The sequence below is a fragment of the Cicer arietinum genome, chromosome 4, assembly GCF_000331145.2.
Source record: "Cicer arietinum cultivar CDC Frontier isolate Library 1 chromosome 4, Cicar.CDCFrontier_v2.0, whole genome shotgun sequence".
In the NCBI taxonomy this organism is placed as follows: Eukaryota; Viridiplantae; Streptophyta; class Magnoliopsida; order Fabales; family Fabaceae; genus Cicer; species Cicer arietinum.
Window position 1 is genome coordinate 15,233,284 of NC_021163.2, and position 21,471 is coordinate 15,254,754.

Sequence of the window (21,471 nt, forward strand, 5' to 3'; positions counted from 1 at the left end):
AATTCAGGAACCAAACAGATTTGACGAGTAACTAGAATTATATGCTTCACCACCGACCAATTGTTGTAAGTTGTGTAAATGATGCCTGCGTCCAACGTTCAAATTAAGGAAGTGTAAAAATGTACATGCTCGTGCTTCAGTTCCCCTTTATTACAAAAATAACACAACGGTAAAAAAAAAAGGGTAATAGGCTATAGTTCACGTTACAGTTGGAAATAACATCAAAATTAAAAAAAAAAATGAATTACCGGAAAAAAAAAATTTAAATGCAAGAGATCCTAAATTATTAAATTTTAAGAGAAGCTCAAATTTGTGTGTGAATTGTGATTAAGACGTGGCATTTTCCTTAGCAATCTTATCTGCCTTTGCAATGACTTCATCAATACCACCAACCATGTAAAATGCTTGCTCTGGGAGGTCATCATATTTGCCATTCAACACACCCTGCATTAGTATACACAGAAAATCAGGTCAACCAGGTTCCTTTTTAACAATGGGGGGAATTCCAATTAAACTGTTAATTGAAAAAGTTTTCCATCCAAAATATATCCATCTATTTGTATGATTTTAAAGTAATTATAATTAAAGTCAAATATTTTTAATGATTTAAGAGTTGTAATTTATTGATTGGACAAAAGTTATTACAGTGTAGTATATAAATTAAATTCAAATCTTAAACAAACACCCTACAACCTTTTAACAATATTTGTTTTTAATATTATTTCATTAAAAAAAATGAAATATAAAACTAATAATAAGTTGTATTAGAAACATAATTCCTAGTGGCAGCAAAAAAGAAAAAGAAACATAATTCCTAGCTCAAATCAGGAATAGCCGAATATGTCCAACACAAACCAATAGATCCATCTTGAGTCTTTCCCCCAATAAAATCAAGAGATCCATATCAGATATGGAAGTGTATTATTAATTTCTAGTCGATTCATCAAAAAAGGAGCAAAAACAGCTCCCAAACAAAACTATCATTATCAGGTAGCCAAATATATTCGAAAGCAATGATTTGAAAGTAAAAATAGATTGTGAAAATTTTCAGTTTTGAAAACTCAATTTTAAATATAGAATAAATGACAAATAATATCACTAGGGGTAAAATGAAATTACAGTAACCAACAAATAAGTACCTGGAAACTATTAGTGTTCTCCTTCAACTCAACATATTTCCCTGGGGCACCAGTGAAAACTTCTGCCACATGGAAAGGCTGGCTCAAGAATCGTTGAATTTTACGGGCACGTGCAACCGTCAACTTATCATCTTCACTAAGCTCGTCCATTCCCAAAATGGCAATGATATCTTGAAGATTCTTGTAGTTTTGAAGTACTTGTTGTACACCACGAGCAGTTTGGTAGTGTTCATCACCCAAAATAAGTGGAGAAAGCATGCGAGATGTTGAATCCAATGGATCAACAGCAGGATAGATACCAAGCTCAGATATCTATATTAAACATTAATCCAAAACACATTATTTAGTTGATGTTGATAGGCAAAAATATCAATACAATTGCCACTTTATAAGTTTAATTATCAAACCTGTCTTGACAACACTGTTGTAGCGTCCAAGTGAGCAAAGGTGGTAGCAGGAGCAGGATCTGTCAAGTCATCAGCAGGCACATAGATAGCTTGGACAGAGGTAATTGAACCCTTCTTTGTGGTTGTAATACGCTCTTGAAGACCTCCAAGATCGGTAGACAATGTTGGTTGGTAACCAACGGCAGATGGGATGCGACCAAGCAAAGCAGACACCTCTGAGTTTGCCTGCAATTGCATCCCATTAGTCATGATAAAATGTAAAACAATTACAAGAACAATATCAATCTAAGAATGATTCGTAGACACTTATAATAATTTAAGAATATAAGATGAATCTTCAATTTAAAATGTCATTGCTATATAAGCTATTCTTGATGAGTTGTTCGTACTTGAGTGAAACGGAAAATGTTGTCAACGAAAAGAAGCACATCTTGTCCTTCAGCATCACGGAAGTGTTCAGCAACAGTAAGTCCGGTAAGACCAACACGGGCACGTGCACCAGGTGGCTCATTCATTTGACCATACACAAGAGCACATTTGCTTTCACCCTAAATCCATGAAACAACCATAGTTAACAACTTTGATAAATGAAAACATTACGAATAATATTGTTGAATGTGTATCATGAATAGCATATGATTTCACCTGCTTATCACCTAGCTTAATGACACCACTCTCAATCATTTCTCTGTACAAGTCATTACCCTCTCGGGTTCTTTCTCCAACACCAGCAAAAACAGAGAAACCACCTAATAAATGGAAACACTCAGCATACAATAATATATACAGAAAGGTAAAAGAGCATCTCACTAAGAATAAATTAAGAGCATTAATTTAGCACACATATATATATACCGTGAGCCTTTGCAACATTATTAATAAGTTCCATAATAAGCACGGTTTTTCCTACACCAGCACCACCAAACAACCCAATCTTTCCTCCTCTTTGGTATGGTGCAAGCAAGTCAACAACCTGTATGAATTTTTTTAAGCAAGATTGGCATAAAGACATTCAATATTTGCACACATGAACAATTAAGGAAATGAGATTATTAATGTAGTCAGAAATAAACAAATGAAAGAAAGACATTAATCTAAAGAAAACTACCATACCTTGATTCCAGTAACAAGAATCTCTTGTTCTGTTGCTTGTTCAACAAAATCAGGAGCTTCTCTGTGAATTGGCAAATAATGCTCGGTTTCTAAGGCAATTCACAAAAAGTATCATCAGTTGAAAACATTCAATAGAAAGGACAGAGAAAACCCTAATCTTTCAATTGGTCTTAAAAAAGACTTAGAGGTTTCTTACTGAAATCGCCTTTCTCGTCGATAGGTTCTCCGATAACATTCATGATACGTCCAAGAGTAGCTCTGCCAACAGGAACCTAAATGGAATACACAAGTACGTTAGAAAATTAAAAAAATTAAGCTAGTGACAGACACAGAAACAAAAGTATAATAAGCCAAGGGGGGCTAAATCCATCATCCATGCTTGCAAAATGTAACAAGTCCAAAAGAAAGTTAAGATTGGAGCAATTGGATCAGATCACATTCACAACAGCAATATGACCATGAACTGATTCATTCATGGACTAACTAATAAAAACAATATCTGTAAAGAATAACAACAACAACAACAAAATCAATCTAACTTCGGACACTATAAAACAGGAAGAAACATAATTACGAAATTTCAGAGTTAACTATAATGACTTATGTGAAGTCACTTAAATACTCTAAATAACAGGAAAATGTGATAAAAGAAAACACAACGTGGAAATAAAATGTGTTAAAATGATAAGAACAAATACTCTTTCTTATCATTTTTGTATTTTCTTTCCATAAGGTTGAACAAATGGTTAAGAATGCTGTAATCATTATAAATATTTTTGTCCCAAAAATAATATAAAATCTAAACCTTTGTTTTCTCTCAAAACACTGACACTTGTTATTTAATGAAGGCATCCTCGACAAGTTGATTATATTGAATCAATTAATTTTCTGAAATAATTACCAATATGAACACGTGTGAGTATCAATGTTGCGAGTAGTTCATATAGGATACTTACGCTGATAGGAGAGCCGGTGTTGAGGACACGCCATCCTCTAACAACCCCTTCAGTAGCATCCATAGCAATAGTTCTAACAATTCCCTCACCCAAATGCTGTGCCACCTCCAACACCAAGCGATTAGGCTGATCCAAAACCTCAAGCGCGGTCAAAATGGGAGGCAAACCTTCTTCGAATCTCACATCAACAACAGCACCAATCACCTGACAAATCTGTCCAACCGCACCCTTACCGGTGTGCTCATCAGTAACCTTTCCACCACCGCCAGCAACTTTCTTGGACGGAGGCGCTTGAGAAGGAGGAGGTGCAGCAGCAGCAGCGGCTGACGTGGCATATTCAGTTACACGGTTGAGAATGTAAGCGTGTGGAGAAGCGCGTGATTGAGAAGAGAGTCTTGATGTTGAAGCAGTGATGGATGATTTGGATTGAGATGGACGGAGGGAAGATCGAATCAGAGATGAAACGATTCTCCGTGAAGCCATCTTGAGCGGGAGAGAAAAGAGAAAGAGAGAGAGAGAGGTTTGTGAAGTGAAGAAGTGACAGTTAGTTTAATGGGAAGAGGGTGGTACATTGATGAAAGAGTAAACCAAAAAAGAAGGTGGAGCTTTTTGGTTAACGGTTTTGGGGTGAGACACGTGGATCAAGTTTCTGCGGTGTGATTTATTTTCCGCGCGCGAATCTGTCGTTTGAACCTCTTGACTTTGACAGAGTTTTGTGTTCAAGATGCATGACGTGGCATAATTTGCCTTCTTTGCTTTACACTCTCACTCTCGCTCTGCCCGCCCCGCCACCATATTATAAGGGGTTTAAGATAACTAACTATACACAGTCAGTATCTTATTATTAAATCAATTATTATTATTTATCAACAATATAAAATTAATTTATATAATATTATCTATATTTTTCTCTATTATAAGTATCTTTATATATATGTTTTTTATTTTAATTTATTTCTAATTTTAAATTTCACGTACATTAAAAATTGATAAAGTTTAATTGTTATTGTTTTCTTTAATTAAATTAGGGTGAGGGGATGTTGACAAAATTTAATTGTTATTAATTGCTACGGTTTAAATTTTATAGTATTGTGCATTTATATTTTAAAGAGGAAATAAGAAATATAAAAGATATGCTTGAGTGTCAATTAAAACTAACGTTAAAATTAAAATGGAGTATTGAAATAGTGTTGTCCATTTGTTGGCATATTATACTCATTCTAACCCTAATGATGGTTGGAATGAAAAGATTCATGTTCACATAGTAAATCATGTCCATCTAAACTTTATGAATTAGTTTAAAAGACAAATGTTTTTTTTTTTATGAATTAAAGGGGCTACATATAAAAAAAAATTCTAGAAACCTCTAGAAAATAATACACACAAAGCATGAGTCAATAAGGCGTGCAAAATAAAAACAAGTTTACGAAAAAAGAAAAAAAAAATCTCAAGATTATAGTTCAAATTCAAATAATATTTTGTCAAAACATTAGTTTTTGTAAAAAATATGAATTCAAAATAATATCAATTGAATCATCATACATCTTGTATTTTTTTAAAAAAATTAAATGTTGTTCTAAAAAAAAATGTTAATAACACGTTATCTAATAATTTTATTTGATGTAAATTATAATATGTATGTTGTTAGTCAACGGTAAAAAGTCAATGAAACTAAGCCAATTAAAAACATGTGTTGGTCATGAGTCACTAATACTAATAATTTATATAGTGGTAATTTATAAATACTTCATATTTTTTAAAGTTTTAGAAGCCACAACATTCAAGGTATCAATAATATTTTAATATATTCAAATGTTTTAGTTATTTTTAAATAAATATCGTCTAAGATTCTTTTACGTAATTCATAAAAAAAGTCTTTTATATATAAAAAAAAAAAAGTAAATCAATAAATAAGTGTAACAATTTTAAACTAGAAGAAACTAATCAACCCTACATTAAAATAATAAAACAATTATTATTTTGGAATATATCTTTGTTGTTAAACTGTACTTTTTTTTTTAATAAAGAGATGATTTTAAATAGTTTTACATATTTTTGTTTAATCTTTTAATTAAAAAAATTATAAGAATTTAGTTAGATTGTTAAAAAGTAATTATAACAATTTTTATGATTATTATTAATGTATTGTTAATTAATAGTAGTTGACACATGATTGTATTTTAAACTGATTCCGTTTGACTTGGATTAAATTCATAAACTCCATGCAATGAGATTTATAATTTTCTTCGACCTCTTTTTATAAGACGTACTTCCTTTATTCACATCACATGTACAATGCATACGCGGTGGAATTATAAACGCAACCCAAAATCTTTAAAAAACGTTTTTGGCTAAAAAAGTCTCTTTCATTTTATTTACTTAGTTAAGTGGACTTAATTGGTCCAAAACATTTTTGATATGTGTATCTTGATTATTTTAATTTAATAAATAAACTTCTAACAAAGTTATAGTTTTGTCGATATAAAAAATATTGACTTATTCTAAATTTGACGTAGACATATATAAATCTAGTTTATTCTCATTCATAACAATTGTGTAATATCTCTACGCGTGCTCAGAAAGAAACTGTGACATATGTGCTCATTCTAACCAGTAATGTTTTTTTAAACAACAAATAAAAATTTCAATTAAAAATAAAAGTAAAAGAGGCATTCAGCTAATATACAACTCAAAGTCTATAAGAGGACCCCAAACTAATAAATATAGGAGGACCTTAGTCCTTATAATTAAATCAATTAATTTTATATCAAGTGCTTCCTATGAAAGTTCAACAATTGTACATAATCTTATACTGAAAAAAACTCAGAAATATCATCACATCTCTTCATTAACTGTTTGTCATTACTTCAGCTTTCTGATTCGCGTAAACCGCTTTCCTAGCCTGCATGAAGTTTATGACAAAGACAAATGAATCAATTACTGGTCATACCAAAATAAAAATAATACTAACTTAAATCAAGAATTGTAATAAATATTATTTTAATTTGTATGAAGTACCTCTCTATCCCAATTTGTAAGGGCATTCAATGTAATTAATGCTATCCCTTGAACAGAAAGCCCACATATGATTCCCATCCAAAGTCCCTGCCAATATATAACAATATTCAATATAGTAAGGAACACACAAAAACTGCCCTTAAGAATCAGAACTTAACTTTTGTGAGAAACAAACTCACCATCCCTCCAATATGGAAGACAAATGCAAATAGGATAGAAGAAGGGATTCCAACAACATAGTAAGCACCAAGGTTTATAAATGCACACACATTTTGCCAACCACAACCTCTACCAGCTCCTGTTCAAGCCAAACCAGATATTAATTATTAAATGAAATTGAAAATCATTAGTTAATTTAATTAGGGTCTGTTTGGAATAGCTCATTTGAGTGTATCTACTTGTATAAACATTTCTGAGAATCTATAAATTTAATTTACATATGTTCATAAGTTATCTTTAACTTACGAAAATAAAGTATAACTTGTATGAAAACAATTTGAATTTATAAACATAACTTATGCATAAACACTTAATTTAACTGTTTATCCAAACAGGATTCTAGTATTAGGGTTTATGAGCAACTTTTAGATTGTTTAGTTTAAAACAGGATGAATCGATCTCAAATAATTGAGTGATCCCTCGCTTGAATAATACTTGCCTCTTGACATGACTCCAGATTAATGAAACATACAAAATCTTTAAAAATAAGTGAAAACAAAGTGTCAATTTTTATGATTAGAAGTGAAAACAAAAAATGAAAATACAAACTGGTTTCTAAAATTTAACAAGCACTTCATGATCATATATGATCACATGATTTGATTGTTGTTGAGGAATGAGAATTACCAGAGAGAACACACTGGAAACCATCTAGGAAGTCAGAGAGTGCCAGCAAAGGCATCATCTTGGCAACATATTTGATAACTTCATCTTCATTACTATAGAGTTTTCCCCAAACATTCCTTACCAAAATGGTAACCAATACTACTGTTGTGCCCTCTACTATGGCTATTACAATCATCACATAGAGAGCCAAAACTGCACCTTGTGCATTTCCACAACCCAGTTCATTTGACACTCTTGTGCTTCATTGAAACCATTAAGTCAATAAGTACAAAATCCATGGCATGAAGTAACAAAACTTGCATCATAAGTCACAACCATGTCACTGACCTTATGGCACCACCAAGACCAACAGAGATCATATAGACCATCCAACATGTATTAAGGCTGCCAAAATAAAAAGCTTCATATGAATTATGATGGAAATGGAATATTGGTCAATTGGCTCCTTTTCTTTTTCTTTGACCAAATAATGGATCAGTGGGTTAATGGCTTACCTTATTGATAATACAGATGTCTCTAGTTGTGGGTTTGGTAGAAGTCCAGAGAGAAGAACAACCATCTCAAAGGACCAATATTCCAAACTGTCAAGAAAACAAAGTTCTCATTATATATTGTTCCTGAATGTATCGAAATTATAAAAACATCGTGAATATATATCCTATATAGTAATTTGATGAAGCAAACTAACTAGCAGCTGATGACCAAACTAACCAACAAAAAACACATATGAGAACTAAATTAACTTTCAAAATACAGATCAGGCATGTTTTTGTAGTTTTACTTATGATACATTGAGACTATGGTAACAAAGACTCGTATATTTAAAGACCAAAACGACTGTTAGTTTTATTATCTTCTCCTGATATAGACGAGATTGAGTGAAACAGGAAGAAACTATAACTTAATCACTTAAATTAAGAAAAAAGTGAGTTTAGATTACCATATCATAACAGCTGAGGCCACAGCAAGCTTTAAAAAACTAAAAACATCATTCAAAGCTTCTTTGGAAACACCATTCCAAGTTGATGCACAAGCTGATGCTGAATTTATGTAAACAACCAACATAAACACATTAACCCAATAAGACAAGCTAATTGCCAAGGCTGCACCTTTGATTCCAAATTCATATTCAAACACAAAAACCCAACAAAACACAAAATGCACCAAAGTTGTGATTCCGGAACTTATGAACATTGGAAAAACATTGTTTTGTGTCTGAAGAAATCTGTTAAGGCATTGAAGGAGGGCATATGCAAAAAGACCAGGGATCATCCACCTATTAAAGGTTCCAGCTTCTGTTGATATTTCATGGTCTTGGCCTAATGATATGAGAAGGTTTCTTGTGTTATACCAAATTAAAGATAAGGGAATGCTCAAGCTTAGAAGAACAAGCATTGCTCTTTGTGTGTGAATTCCTAGCATGTGATATTGTTTGGCTCCATAGGCTTGGCCACATAGTGTCTCCAATGCACTCCCCATTCCTAACTTCAAAAACATATTTAAAACATAGTAAGTTCAGACATGCTTGCAAACTAGAAGTAGTATAGTTGATTTGGAGTTCTGCAATTAGTCTTGTTTGAGGACTAGTTCAGCTACCATTATGTAGCTTTGTGAAATGAATTTGGATTAGAATATGCTAAAAATTGAGTGAATAGGCAATTTCATTCTTGAAATTGTAATCATTGGTCCAATTACTCATTGAATTTTACGGATTAGTAATTTCATATTTTACATTTTAGCAATTCAATCAAAAAGATCATTTTATTAAGTTCAATCATTAAATAGCATATTATAATACGAGAATAACATTTGATAAAGACTCTATGTTATCACCATGTATTTAGGGACGAAAATGTCCATCTCTACAACATATATGACGTGATTTTTTATTGGATTTTGGTTAGGTTAAAAAAATTGAGAAAGTAACTTCTACTCTTTTACCTAACAAATTATAATATACATTTTATTTTTGAAGACTTGACAGTGAAATAGAAATAGCCACATGATGTGTAGTATTTTCACTTTGTGTTTCAATTTTTAAAATAGTTATTTCGTAATAACTAAGGACTAATTTGACTATGGTTACAATTTCATAGATCAAATTACTTATTCACTTGTCAAAATGATAGTTAAATTAAAAAAAAATGCAAAAGAAACACAATAAAATAATAAGATTAACATTAACAATTCATGAAACCAAGTCCAAGATATTAAAGAAAATTAACACAAACACATACCAGAACACTATAACCAGTGACTGAGGCAAAAGAGCTACCCAAGGAAGCACCTGAAAGAGGAAGTTTCCCAAGATGACCAACAAACATAATAGATATCATTTGTAAACTATATTGCAACAAACTAACTGCAATAAGAGGCCCTGCTAGCCATACTTGCTTTTTAGCTTCCTCAATAACATCTTCTCTGCTGAAACAACATTGATCAGATGTATGGGATTCCAATTCATGGTTTCTATGTTGGTTTGAACACAGTGGAGTCTCAAGATTTGATTTGTTTGATGTTTCCATTGTCAGCAAGAGGACAAGACATTCATTTAACAATAAAATCTATCAATATTTATGTGTTTGTGTCTTTTTATTAATCAATAATATAATAGTAAAATAAAAAACACTAGTCCCATTTACAAGTGGACGAAGTCAAGGCTAGTAGTATTACAAAAAAATAAATAATTAAGTCTAGTCATAATAAAAGAAAAAAATAATGGCTCTAGTCCAAGTTCTATTACTTTAATGTCATTTGACAATCTTAGTTTTTAAAATTAAGTTTTTTCTTGTTCATAGTTAATATGACGTATAATTTTCAGATATTTTGTTGTTGATTAAGTTTTTTCTTGTTCATAATTAATATGACATACGGTTTTTTAAGATATTTTTTTATTATTGTTTAAGGTATCTTTAAGTGAGAAACTAATTATTCGAAATATAAATATTTATCTAAAATATTTTATATTGCACTATTGTATAAATGTGAGTGTCACATCCTACACTGAATTTAATATATTATGATCTATTCTCGCTTATCCACCAAGTCGGACAAATCTTCTGATAAGTAACAATGAACCAAATGCTTCAAGATTCCAAAAAACTTTAAGACCATATATGCACCAAAAACCTTGAGACAATAGTTATATGAGTCACATCTTATACGTTCAATATTTAAATCATTCATAGTCATTCATAGTCACATCTTATACGTTCAATATTTAAATCATTCATATTCTTGAATTTAGTGTTTTTTCATTCATATAAATATGATAACATATATTTATCATATTTTTTCTGAATTCAGTGTTTGATAACCAATATGATAAAATAAGATATTCCTGAATTCTATCGCATCTTACCTCTATAATTATAATTTTTATTCTGAATATTAACTGAGTTATAAACCGACATAATAAGATAAGAACAATAATTTATTCAGTTGCACATATAAAATATAATTTAAAATATACAAAATTAAATCAAATAGAATATAAGTAAAAACAGTAGAATTTAATATTAAATTTAAAATTAAAATATGAGCAATTAATTTTTAAAAGTATATATGAGTTGTGGTAAGAGTACCAGTATTTAGGACTTTGCAAAAAATTCGGTTATATGCTTCAAATCCAAAACCGGATTCAATTCTATTTTAAATATTCGATTAAAATCATATGGTTATAATCCGATTTATTTATGAACCGATTGGATATCCACTTATGTTTTATATTTAGATTTGGTTTTTATCCGGTTTTATCAATTCAACTCCCAAAAATTCTAAATCTCAAAAACAATTATGATTTTGTTAAATTTGAGATTTTTTTTTTGAAAAATTGAAAAAAATTTCAAATTTATTTTTTTCGAAAAACTATCAGAAAAAAATAAAAAAACTGTTTTTTTTCTCAGAAAAATTTTAAATCGGTTTTTTTCTCAAAAAAGCTGTTGAGAAAAGTTTTAAAAAAATTTATCGAAAAAATCAAATTTTTTTTCTTGAATTAAAAAAATTGTAAATTACTTTTTATCGAAAAAAATAAAAAAAAAATTCGAGAATTTTTTTTTATAAAAAATCAAAAAAATTATTTCTCGAAACAAAATAAAATCCAATTTTAAAATTGAATTTTTCGAAACCGGTTGCTTAATTAAAAACCGATTATTTAACCATAACTAATTTTACAATTAATTTTATAACCGATTTTAAACCAAATAATTGAATTTGGTTATAAATCTAAATCCATATATTGGTTTTAAAATAGATATGGTTTGGTTTTTTTAAAAAAACCAACTATGCACAACCCTACCAGTAGTCTTATCATTTTATATAATAAATTATTCTTTAAAATTATAAAATTTTGAATATTAATTTAGATTTAAAATACATATTATTTTTTACAAAAGTAGTTTTTTCATTTACATGTAGTATATATATTTTTATTAAACTTATCTAATAAATAAAATAAAATTATTTAGTTATCCATTATTTTATCAAAAAATTGAAATTATTTATTTAATAGTGTGAATGATTTTTTTAAATATAAAATTTATTCAATAGTTATTTAATTTTTTTGTTAATTTATAATTTTTTGAAAACCTTGTGTACATTTATTTGAATAAAGTAGTATATAATTATTTTACAACGATAAATTTTTAAATAATTTATAATAATAAATTTTTCATTTAAATATAATATATATTATTGTGATGATGTTCATATATATAATTTGATAAAATAATTTTATATTATTTATTGTTATGTTTGCATCAAATATTAATTTGAATCATTCCTTTTTATGTGAATAACATCAGAAAAGAAAGAAAACAAAATCATAAAATAGATGCAAGTATCTTTTGAATTTTAATACTTTTGGAAAGAAAAAAAAAATAGCTGTTCGGCGTGTCTATCAATCACATCAAATAATCCCTAAAAGTAATTGACAATTTTTGTAGCTATAATTTGTTAATTCTTATTGAAATTGCTAACTTACACTTTGTTACTTTTCGATTGGAGTAAATTATCAAATCACACCTTAAAATAATTTTACAAATATGTAATTATAATTTACTAGCCTTTTTTTTTTTTGGATACATCGTAGCTTACTATTTATACGTACTAACAATTAATCATTTGTAACTTTATGAATGGATTGTAAGCGAGTTGTAAGCAGTGAACAACTGTCTCTCACTTTCGGTTATTTACTCTTGCCAGTTTTTACACTAATTAATCAATGAGCTATAACTCTAGTAAAAAAAAAACAATGAGCTGTAACAATTAATTAGTAGTAATCCTAATAATTGTTAAGTCATTTAAGGCTATAATTTAAATGTTTTCCCACTCTTCACCAAACTTTTTATATTATCGGATTATATCTTTCGACCATTAATTAAAGAGAAAAATCTATTTTATTTAAAGTTAATCTAGTTTAATTATAAATAAAATTTATGTATATTTTTCTAGATATTTTTTTATGTGATTCTCAATTTAAAATATATTTTTGTAGCTAAATATTTTTTGAAAAAAATTATATATTTAAAGAAATCATAAACAATTATGGATATTTTAAATTAAAAACAACACATAAACATCTAAAAAAAATACACATAAGTTTTTATCTTTAATATTACTCTTTCATATGTGTCTTACATATTGAACTATGACTTTTTTTTTTTGACGACAAAAATCATAACTCATGCTTACGGAATCTACTCGTCTTATGTTAGTTTTTCTATGTGAATATTTTTATTTATCTTAATGCTCTGACTCTATAAAAAAAAAAAGAGTTGGATAATTTGAAATTCGACCAATAAATATATAAAATTTAACTATAGATTGCTTAAGTCAAAATTTAGACTTATATTTTTTTAATAATTTGTCTCATTTAAACTCATTAAGGTTGCAATTTTATTTTTTTGACAGTATTCCCAACTCTTAGATTAATGTAAACAATATTTGTTAGTTACAGTGAAAAAAAGGAATGTATTTTTTATTTATTTAATATACTACATTACAAAAAAGAAAAACAATTCAGCGATGTCTATCAAGATTACCAATGGCTACAGTACAAGAAAACGAATGTATATTTTATTTAATCATCATACTACTTTGTTTTTTTCTTGTCGTAAGCAAACTATACGGCTAGAGTTCCATGACATCGAAGTCTATAATAAATATTAATTTATGTGGTCCGGATCTGACCCGGTTGAAGCCCGAAGGTTCATATCAGGTACATTAGCAAGTATCATGAGTTTATTATTTTCAAAAAAAGAACTAGAAATTATTTTAATCTTATTTATAACAAAATCCTAATGTGAGGGAACAGTTAAGACGAAAGGCACGACTGATATTATACCGACTCATATTATTCTATTTCTGTCTAACATTCTCTACCGCTTTTCTTCTTCTTCTTCGAAATAAGCGGATAGAAAATCACGATGGAGGAAAGTCTTTTATCAAAAAAGATAGATGGAAAAACAGAGAGTGATTTGGAAGAGAGGAAGAGAATTAGTTGGGATGTTTACATGAAAGAAATGAAAACGATATGTCACACATCAGTGCCTATGGTGGCTGTGATTTCTTCACAATATTTATTGCAGGTTGTTTCAATTATGATTGTCGGTCACTTAGGTGAACTCTACCTCTCTAGCGCCGCCTTATCAATTTCATTTGCTGGTGTCACTGGTTTCAGTTTCCTGGTATGTTAAGCTCTCCACTCCACTTCACTCATTTTTTTCAAATTCAAATATATATCAATTTTTTTACAAAAACTGATTTATAACTCAAGTGGTGTCTTATTCCAATATTATTGAGTTTGCTTGTATATAAATTTTAGATTGTATGATATCTGATGTCATTTTAGATTTTAAATCGAGTCTAATTCATCTTAATTAGTATAGAGTTTCTACAGTAATAGATTTGATATTTGTATATAAATGATAAGAATTTGATTGTGTAGAATTCGATATTATTTTAGATTTATATTAAAATTAACTTATCTTCATTTCTTTTTTTGCAATATATTTGTATTTTTTTTTAGAGGAGTACTGCTCAAACACTCCATTTATGAAATTCCACGACCTCTTTAATTATTAGTAATTTAATTCAAATTATAAGCTTATTATGCACTTAATTGGTTGCTTGATTTTCTGCTACTATATAGTTTATATTGTTCTTTTAACAAAAAATTGATTAATTAGTAAATGAGGTGGATGTTTTTTTAACATTAAAACATAGTATAATGTGTACTTTTTGATGGAAAATATATTTATTTATTTTTTCTAAGAAAATATTGAATGGTATCCTTTCTGTTCACAGTCTTTTGATAAAAAAATATATTATTGTGATTTTGTCCTCACGTGAGAGACTTACTTTTTCCGACTTCTTTTGTGGGTGTAATGTTAGGTAACTTTTGAATTGAATTGATTAATAAATAACTTTTTAGATCGTCGAAGATTATATTAGTACAGCTAAAAAGAGGTAGGTAGGACCACCATTAATGAAAGAATGTAGGCAGGACTAGTATACCTTACATCTTCATTTTTAATATTTGGAAATTTTTCCTATTCGATAAATAATACTTTTGTGACGTGTGAGTTGAATTAGTCAAAGTTAAGAAGCATTATCTTGAAGAATAAATATATGTTAATAAATTTCAATATTTTGAAGAATTAATTTTTAGAGTCTTGATTTGTCCAAAAGAAATAAACTAAGAAAATGCATCCAATTTTACCAACTGTATCTAAAAACAAATCAAAAAACTCTGGATGATGTTTTTTCCTTTTGATTTATCGTAAAATCTCACCTTTTGAAGAATGACTTTTTTAGAATTTATGTGAAACCATGCATACTTTTATGATCTAGTAATAAGAATTACAATATTACCTTTTGATATACTAGAAAGTGCCATAAAATCATTAAATCTACCAAAGTATAGTCCAATAATTGTATTTAGTATTCAACCATTAGTTATGTAGCTAAGACACTTTGTATTGGAGATGTGTCCAATATACAATGCATATCATGTTTGACACTAATATATATATTGTTTCCTTATTTCATTCACTTTCAATTACTTAAACTAATATTGATGTTTATTTGTTAGTGTCAATGTCGTGTCTAATGTCTAAATCTGATTAACTAGTTTAACTTTATTTGTATCAATAGATGGGAATGGCTTGTGGACTAGAAACAACTTGTGGACAAGCTTATGGAGCTAAACAATACAAAAGAATAGGAATGCAAACATACACTGCTATATTTTCTCTCATATTGGTTTGTATTCCACTTTCTTTTCTTTGGATCTACATTGAGAACATACTAGTTTTCACAGGCCAAGACCCTCTAATTGCACATGAAGCAGGAAGATTCACAATATGGCTTATTCCAGCACTTTTTGCATATGGAATACTCCAGCCACTAGTTAGATATTTTCAAATGCAAAGTTTGCTTCTTCCAATGCTTTTAAGCTCTTGTGTCACTCTTTGTATCCATATACCTCTTTGTTGGGCTTTAGTGTTCAAGACAGGGTTGAATAATGTTGGTGGTGCAATAGCAATGAGCATTTCCATTTGGTTAAATGTGATTTTCCTTGGATTATACATGAGATACTCTTCTTCATGTGCAAAAACAAGAGCTCCAATTTCTATGGAGCTATTCCATGGAATTTGGGAGTTTTTTCGCTTTGCTATACCTTCTGCAGTAATGGTTTGGTGATTCATCTTCCTCTTCTACTCAACTCGACTTGTATATATTTTATGGATTTAATTCATATACACCGTCAATGTAAAAAATATTTACACTGTCCGTCAATGAATGGTTGTGATGTACTGACAATGTAAAACGTTTTACACCGACAATGTATAATAATTAAGCTCATATTTCATTAATCGAAAAGTACTCGCAATTAATACTTACTTTAACATTCTCTTTTCAACACTATTTTATTGAGTGAAATTTATTTAGGTCTACTATTTTCAAAAATAAGTTTCATATAAAGTGATGGGAGCTGCATAAATTTTATCAAATAAAATAGTAGATGTTGAAATGATACGTTGATGTGTTTTTTATGTAATAAATATTTATAGTATATAATCTTGGCACTGGCTAATCAAAATTTCTGTATCCGTTTCTGACTATAGCCTTGAGTGGTGGTCTTATGAGCTAATGGTGTTGCTATCTGGGCTGTTACCAAATCCACAACTTGAAACTTCAGTTCTATCAGTTTGGTATGTTTGTGCTACAAATTTTGTACTAGTGTAGAGATTCATCAATCATGTCTTGTTGATATTTTTTCTAATTCTTTTTCCATTTTTATATAGTCTCAATACCATTGCAACTCTCTATACAATACCATTTGGAATTGGAGCTGCAGCAAGGTATATACAAGTATTCTCCTCTCATTACTTCTAATTTTTCAAACATATTCACAATTTTTATAAGTTATATAGATAAATAATGTTAACCTTATACAAATTATGCCATATAGCCCAAGACATGTGCGAACGCACGAGTATTTTACTGGTATTCTACATAAATGTCACAATATTTATAGCTACCTTTGGACTTATATCTAATTATATTATCCTTTATTTTTTGCTCTGAATATAGCACAAGGGTTTCAAATGAATTAGGAGCTGGGAATCCATTTGAAGCACGTGTTGCTGTGTGGGGTGCTATGTCACTTGCACTCATAGAAGCAAGTATAGCGAGTGCAACCCTATTTGCATGCCGCCATGTTTATGGTTATGTTTTCAGCAATGATAAGGAAGTTGTTGATTATGTCACTATCATGGCTCCTTTGGTTTCTATATCTGTTATATTGGATAGCATACAAGGTACTCTTGCAGGTAAAATCCTCTCTTTGTATCCTTTTAAGTAATTTTTTAATAGAAGCAATCACCTGCAGTGTTGTGACTGTATTGTAGGGTACTCTTGCAGTATTGTTTTATTGTCATCCAATTCAACTATGATTGAACCAATTAAGCCATAAGTTTCATCAATTGATTTTTAGTCTCTTTTTTAAATATTGATCAAAACAATAAAAAAAGCTTTCTCTGAGTTTATTTTACTATTCTTTGATTCAGGGATTTCTAGAGGTTGTGGATGGCAGCACTTGGGAGTTTATGTGAATCTAGGAGCCTTTTACCTCTGTGGGATTCCAGTCGCTGCAGCATTGGCTTTTTGGGTACAAGTGGGAGGAAAAGGACTTTGGATTGGCATACAAGTTGGTGCTGTTGTTCAATGTGTTCTACTTTCTATCATAACAAGTTGTATAAATTGGGAGCAACAGGTATGCCTTTTAACCCTTGTCTTCAAATCACAAATTTCAAATTTAATGTGCCTGGTTCATAATTTTAAGGACAATTAGGTATAGCCAATTTGGATAATATATTTTTTCTAAAGACTTATGATACGGATTTGGATGATCTCCTACATCATCAGTTGCACGGTGCAATAGTGTATAGACGTTTTGATCTAAAAATAAACTATAAAAATTGTCGGATATAGAGAGATCTCTAGATTTAACAGTCTCTACAGTTGTTACACTGTGCAGTGTAGCTGGCGTAGGGGATCCAAACACGTGAGACCATATGATATAGAAGAAAAAAACTAAATAATCTCCTAATAATTATGTGGCAGTATGATCCTTTTAGCCATTAATTTGGCAATTAACTTCAATTGTGTGGTTTTGCTAATGTAGGCAATGAAGGCTAGACACAGGTTGTTTGACTCTCAAATTTCAGTAGAGTAGATTGGTATGATATGATCAAGGTCATTGAGTGAAGGCCAAATTTGTGAAGGGTACAATTCTCCAAGATTAAGGAGTAGGAGCTTATTCCCTGTATTATTTGAAGTGGACACTATATAGTATATATGAGCATATGCATTGGTGTATATGACTAGGAATCTTGGAGCATTTGTATACTACTAGCATTTTGCTGAACGGAATGCCAATATTGTCATTAACGTGATTGTGTTCTCTTAACATTTGTTTGGTTCTCCGGGAGCTATTAGGGAGATATAGGTACTCGGTATTGAAGGGAAGATGAATTGATTTTAGGTCACTGTAAAACTTTGAAATTTTAGTTTTGAATTAAACTAAAGTTTGAGTTGGAATTGATTCTAGCTGAACACAATTTTTTTTGGGATCAAATAACGCTTCAGAATAATGGACATACGATCAGAGCTTGTCATCGTGAAATTTATATTTTATTGGCAGACGGGGTAGAGGATTATTTAAATGATTTCAATACTTATATTAGAGTGAAATGTAATTTATTAAAAAATAGAGAAAAATATATTTTTTTTTTGTTATTCATCAAATTTGAAAATATTTTCTTCTTTGTATTAAACACCAATCTTAAAAAGTTTCCTGAAAAGCTTTTTTTGACTATAATTTCTTCTAAATTTAATCATTAAAAAAATAATTAATTTTTTACAACAATATTTTATTTTAGGATTAGACTTCCGAGCAATTTGCATTAAAAAATAAAATTAATATTATCGATTATAAAATGAATGATAGATATTATTATGACTAATAAGTTATTTTTTATATAGTACAAAAATTATAAATACCACTATAATTAATTTACAAGTGCAATGAATTAGGAATCAAGAACAATAATAAGTTGTTATAGCATTGTTAATTTATTCTATACCATTATACTTTAACAATATTTATTAATCAACTATCAATATAAGAAAGTAAAATACTACCAAAAAATTAATATTATTCTTTTCAATTTTAACAATTACATTAATATGAAGGATAAAAGTGACAATTTAATTCATTAAAGAATTTTTTATATATATAAAAATAAGTAGTGTTTTTTAAAAGAAAAATAGATGGTTTTTAGAAGTTGAGAGTTGAGAAAATAAAATAGTTTGTAAAACTTAATAATTAAGAAATAACTATTTCTTTAAAAAAATGCAAATGATATATTCATAAAAGAAATACGATATAGATATTTATATTTATTGCATACAAAATTAAGGGATAAATGTTTTTGAGATAAATAAATATAAAAATTTTAAAAAAATATTTGTCATTGATATATTAAAATAATTGCTCTTATAGTTTTTTAACTTAATTTCAGATAATACTTTGGTTTTTTTATTTTTTTTTTCTTTTCAATTTAATCCTTTATTTAATTTTATTATAAAAATTCAAAAATATAAAAAATAAAAATATGAGTTTATTTGAATATTTAAATTATAAATTTAATGAATTTGCATTATATTTAAAATGATAATTAACTTTATGATTTTTATATGAAAATTTTGATGAATTTTTATAAAAAAAAGAATTATATTATAAACTTTTCATAAATTAAATTATTTATTTAAAATTAAATAAAAAAAATTATATTATCTAAAATTAAATGAAATGACAAACATTTATAGCTAAAATAAATTAAAATAAATATTTATAATTAACGACTTTCGGAATGTACAAGATTTTAGTACATCATTCATCAACAACATTTAATGAGTCTCAGAATCTACCATATACAACTAGAATTCATCGGTAACATTTATTGGTCTCACCAACACTGTGGATCTTTATTAAAGGAAGCACCAAGTGAAGATGCAGGTTGAAATTGTCTACCTTTCAATCATCTGTCTTTCGTAACTTTGTTTCTATCTCTCTCATAATTAATCATTATTTCTCATCTAAATAGATTTTATTTATTTACTTTAATAATTAATTTCTCCTCTAAATAGGTTTCCAAAGTTATCGACCTAAAGTTAAATAATCCATTTTCTAGGAGATGGTGAGTAGTGAAATTCTTTTTTGTAATATAGTGGGCAAAATTCAACGGGGGCGAGAGTTAGTTCTCTTCGTTCCGTGTTCCGAGCAATAATATATACAATATATGAGTGGTTTAATTCAATTTGAATAATCCAAAGTGCTACATATAATATCTAAATGAAAATATTAAAAAGCACATAAAGACGCCAAAACCGTGGCTTTTTCTATTAATTTCAATTGAAAAGGTTTGCGGGAACCAAAAGAGATATAATGGAAAAGGGTCTGTTAGAGAAAGAAAGAGAGGGCGATTCAAGCGTAATAATAACATGGGGTGTGTTTGCTCAAGAGGTGAAAGATGTTGGTTTTCTAGCTTTGCCTATGGTTACTGTGACTTTGTCTCAGTATTTTCTACAAATTATTTCAATGACGATGGTTGGTCATTTGGGTAAGCTTGCTCTCTCTAGCACAGCTATTGCCATATCTCTTTGCGGTGTCACTGGTTTCAGTCTTCTTGTAAGTCTTCTTTTCCCTTTTGCTTATCGCTCGCTATTATAAACTCTTATATCCAATTATATTATTTTATATTACGCCTAATTGTTCCCTACAACATGCGTCTATAATTTGAGTTCTTATCGATTAATTTCAAAAGCTACTATTGTATTATTTGCATCCAATCCATTCAATATGAAGTTAATTTTGTAAATATCAAACAGTTTGGAATGTCGTGTGCACTGGAAACTCAATGTGGGCAAGCATATGGTGCTAAGCAATATAGAAAGTTTGGGGTTCAAGTTTACACTGCTATTGTTTCTCTTATTATAGCTTGTCTTCCTCTCTCTCTGTTGTGGATCTACTTGGGGAAGCTATTGACTTTACTTGGTCAAGACCCTTTGATTTCACAAGAAGCTGGAAAATTTGCTGTGTGCATGATTCCTGCTCTATTTGCGTATGGAACGCTTCAGGCACTGGTTCGGTACTTTCTGATGCAAAGTTTGATAGTTCCTCTTGTTATAAGTTCATCTGTTACACTTTGCTTCCATGTACCTTTTTGTTGGTTGCTAGTTTTTAAATCTGGATTAGGTGGCTTAGGAGCTGCATTTTCTATTGGTACTTCATACTGGTTGAATGTTATTATACTTGGATTGTATATGAAATTCTCTGCTCATTGTGAAAAGACTCGGGTTCCGATTTCAATGGAGGCTTTCCTTGGAATAGGAGAGTTCTTTCGCTACGCTATTCCTTCAGCA

At 29.3% G+C, this 21,471-nt stretch overlaps 4 protein-coding genes across 6 annotated transcripts in view; 2 read left to right on the plus strand and 2 right to left on the minus strand.

Annotated features, from left to right (window-relative positions):
• Nucleotides 1-66: 66 nt before the first annotated feature.
• On the minus strand, nucleotides 67-4,182 carry LOC105851077 (ATP synthase subunit beta, mitochondrial-like). Its single transcript, XM_012714780.3, has 9 exons — nucleotides 3,616-4,182; nucleotides 2,856-2,931; nucleotides 2,660-2,748; nucleotides 2,402-2,519; nucleotides 2,192-2,295; nucleotides 1,936-2,094; nucleotides 1,547-1,771; nucleotides 1,140-1,451; nucleotides 67-444 (listed from the first exon to the last, which is right to left on the minus strand). Exons 1-9 carry the CDS (start codon nucleotides 4,096-4,098, stop codon nucleotides 328-330), a joined length of 1,683 nt encoding a protein of 560 aa, XP_012570234.1. The 5' UTR covers nucleotides 4,099-4,182; the 3' UTR covers nucleotides 67-327.
• A 2,011-nt stretch (nucleotides 4,183-6,193) lies between these two features.
• On the minus strand, nucleotides 6,194-10,050 carry LOC101500523 (protein DETOXIFICATION 16-like). Of its 3 annotated transcripts, none has more exons than XM_027333369.2 (9): nucleotides 9,870-10,001; nucleotides 9,717-9,766; nucleotides 8,420-8,960; nucleotides 7,974-8,060; nucleotides 7,807-7,863; nucleotides 7,480-7,718; nucleotides 6,813-6,931; nucleotides 6,634-6,720; nucleotides 6,194-6,517 (listed from the first exon to the last, which is right to left on the minus strand). In XM_027333369.2, the coding sequence occupies exons 3-9, from the start codon at nucleotides 8,956-8,958 to the stop codon at nucleotides 6,464-6,466; spliced, it is 1,182 nt and encodes a 393-aa protein (XP_027189170.1). In that variant the 5' UTR covers nucleotides 8,959-8,960; nucleotides 9,717-9,766; nucleotides 9,870-10,001; the 3' UTR covers nucleotides 6,194-6,463. The 3 variants fall into 3 exon arrangements, with proteins under 3 accessions (XP_027189170.1, XP_004497006.1, XP_004497005.1); XM_004496949.4 differs by having other exon boundaries at nucleotides 8,420-8,964; XM_004496948.4 differs by having other exon boundaries at nucleotides 8,420-8,964; nucleotides 9,717-10,050.
• A 3,702-nt stretch (nucleotides 10,051-13,752) lies between these two features.
• LOC101501055 (protein DETOXIFICATION 12-like) lies at nucleotides 13,753-18,454 on the plus strand. Its single transcript, XM_004496950.4, has 7 exons — nucleotides 13,753-14,165; nucleotides 15,634-16,178; nucleotides 16,608-16,694; nucleotides 16,788-16,844; nucleotides 17,077-17,315; nucleotides 17,553-17,758; nucleotides 18,170-18,454. Exons 1-7 carry the CDS (start codon nucleotides 13,905-13,907, stop codon nucleotides 18,218-18,220), a joined length of 1,446 nt encoding a protein of 481 aa, XP_004497007.1. The 5' UTR covers nucleotides 13,753-13,904; the 3' UTR covers nucleotides 18,221-18,454.
• A 1,830-nt stretch (nucleotides 18,455-20,284) lies between these two features.
• LOC101501367 (protein DETOXIFICATION 14-like) overlaps nucleotides 20,285-21,471 on the plus strand; it is a 3,369-nt gene continuing 2,182 nt past the window's right edge. Inside the window, exons 1-2 of the mRNA XM_004496951.4 lie at nucleotides 20,285-20,737; nucleotides 20,938-21,469. Coding sequence (XP_004497008.1) covers nucleotides 20,495-20,737; nucleotides 20,938-21,469 — 775 coding nt within the window. The 5' untranslated portion in view covers nucleotides 20,285-20,494. The remainder of the gene's footprint in view (nucleotides 20,738-20,937; nucleotides 21,470-21,471) is intronic.

What these genes read in the sequence shown, in the direction of transcription:
- LOC105851077 (XM_012714780.3), bottom strand. Translation starts at nt 4,098, where the DNA reads ATGGCTTCACGGAGAATCGTTTCATCTCTGATTCGATCTTCCCTCCGT. An exon ending in TTAAGCTAGGTGATAAGCAG is followed by an intron (nt 2,095 to 2,191) that starts GTGAAATCATAT and finishes TCATGGATTTAG; the next exon opens with GGTGAAAGCAAATGTGCTCT. An exon ending in CAACAGTGTTGTCAAGACAG is followed by an intron (nt 1,452 to 1,546) that starts GTTTGATAATTA and finishes TGTTTAATATAG; the next exon opens with ATATCTGAGCTTGGTATCTA.
- LOC101500523 (XM_004496948.4), bottom strand. Translation starts at nt 10,004, where the DNA reads ATGGAAACATCAAACAAATCAAATCTTGAGACTCCACTGTGTTCAAAC. An exon ending in TCACTGGTTATAGTGTTCTG is followed by an intron (nt 8,965 to 9,716) that starts GTATGTGTTTGT and finishes ATGTTTTTGAAG; the next exon opens with TTAGGAATGGGGAGTGCATT. An exon ending in TTTCCAGTGTGTTCTCTCTG is followed by an intron (nt 6,932 to 7,479) that starts GTAATTCTCATT and finishes TGGCTTGAACAG; the next exon opens with GAGCTGGTAGAGGTTGTGGT.
- LOC101501055 (XM_004496950.4), top strand. Translation starts at nt 13,905, where the DNA reads ATGGAGGAAAGTCTTTTATCAAAAAAGATAGATGGAAAAACAGAGAGT. An exon ending in CCTTCTGCAGTAATGGTTTG is followed by an intron (nt 16,179 to 16,607) that starts GTGATTCATCTT and finishes TTCTGACTATAG; the next exon opens with CCTTGAGTGGTGGTCTTATG. An exon ending in CATACAAGGTACTCTTGCAG is followed by an intron (nt 17,316 to 17,552) that starts GTAAAATCCTCT and finishes TCTTTGATTCAG; the next exon opens with GGATTTCTAGAGGTTGTGGA.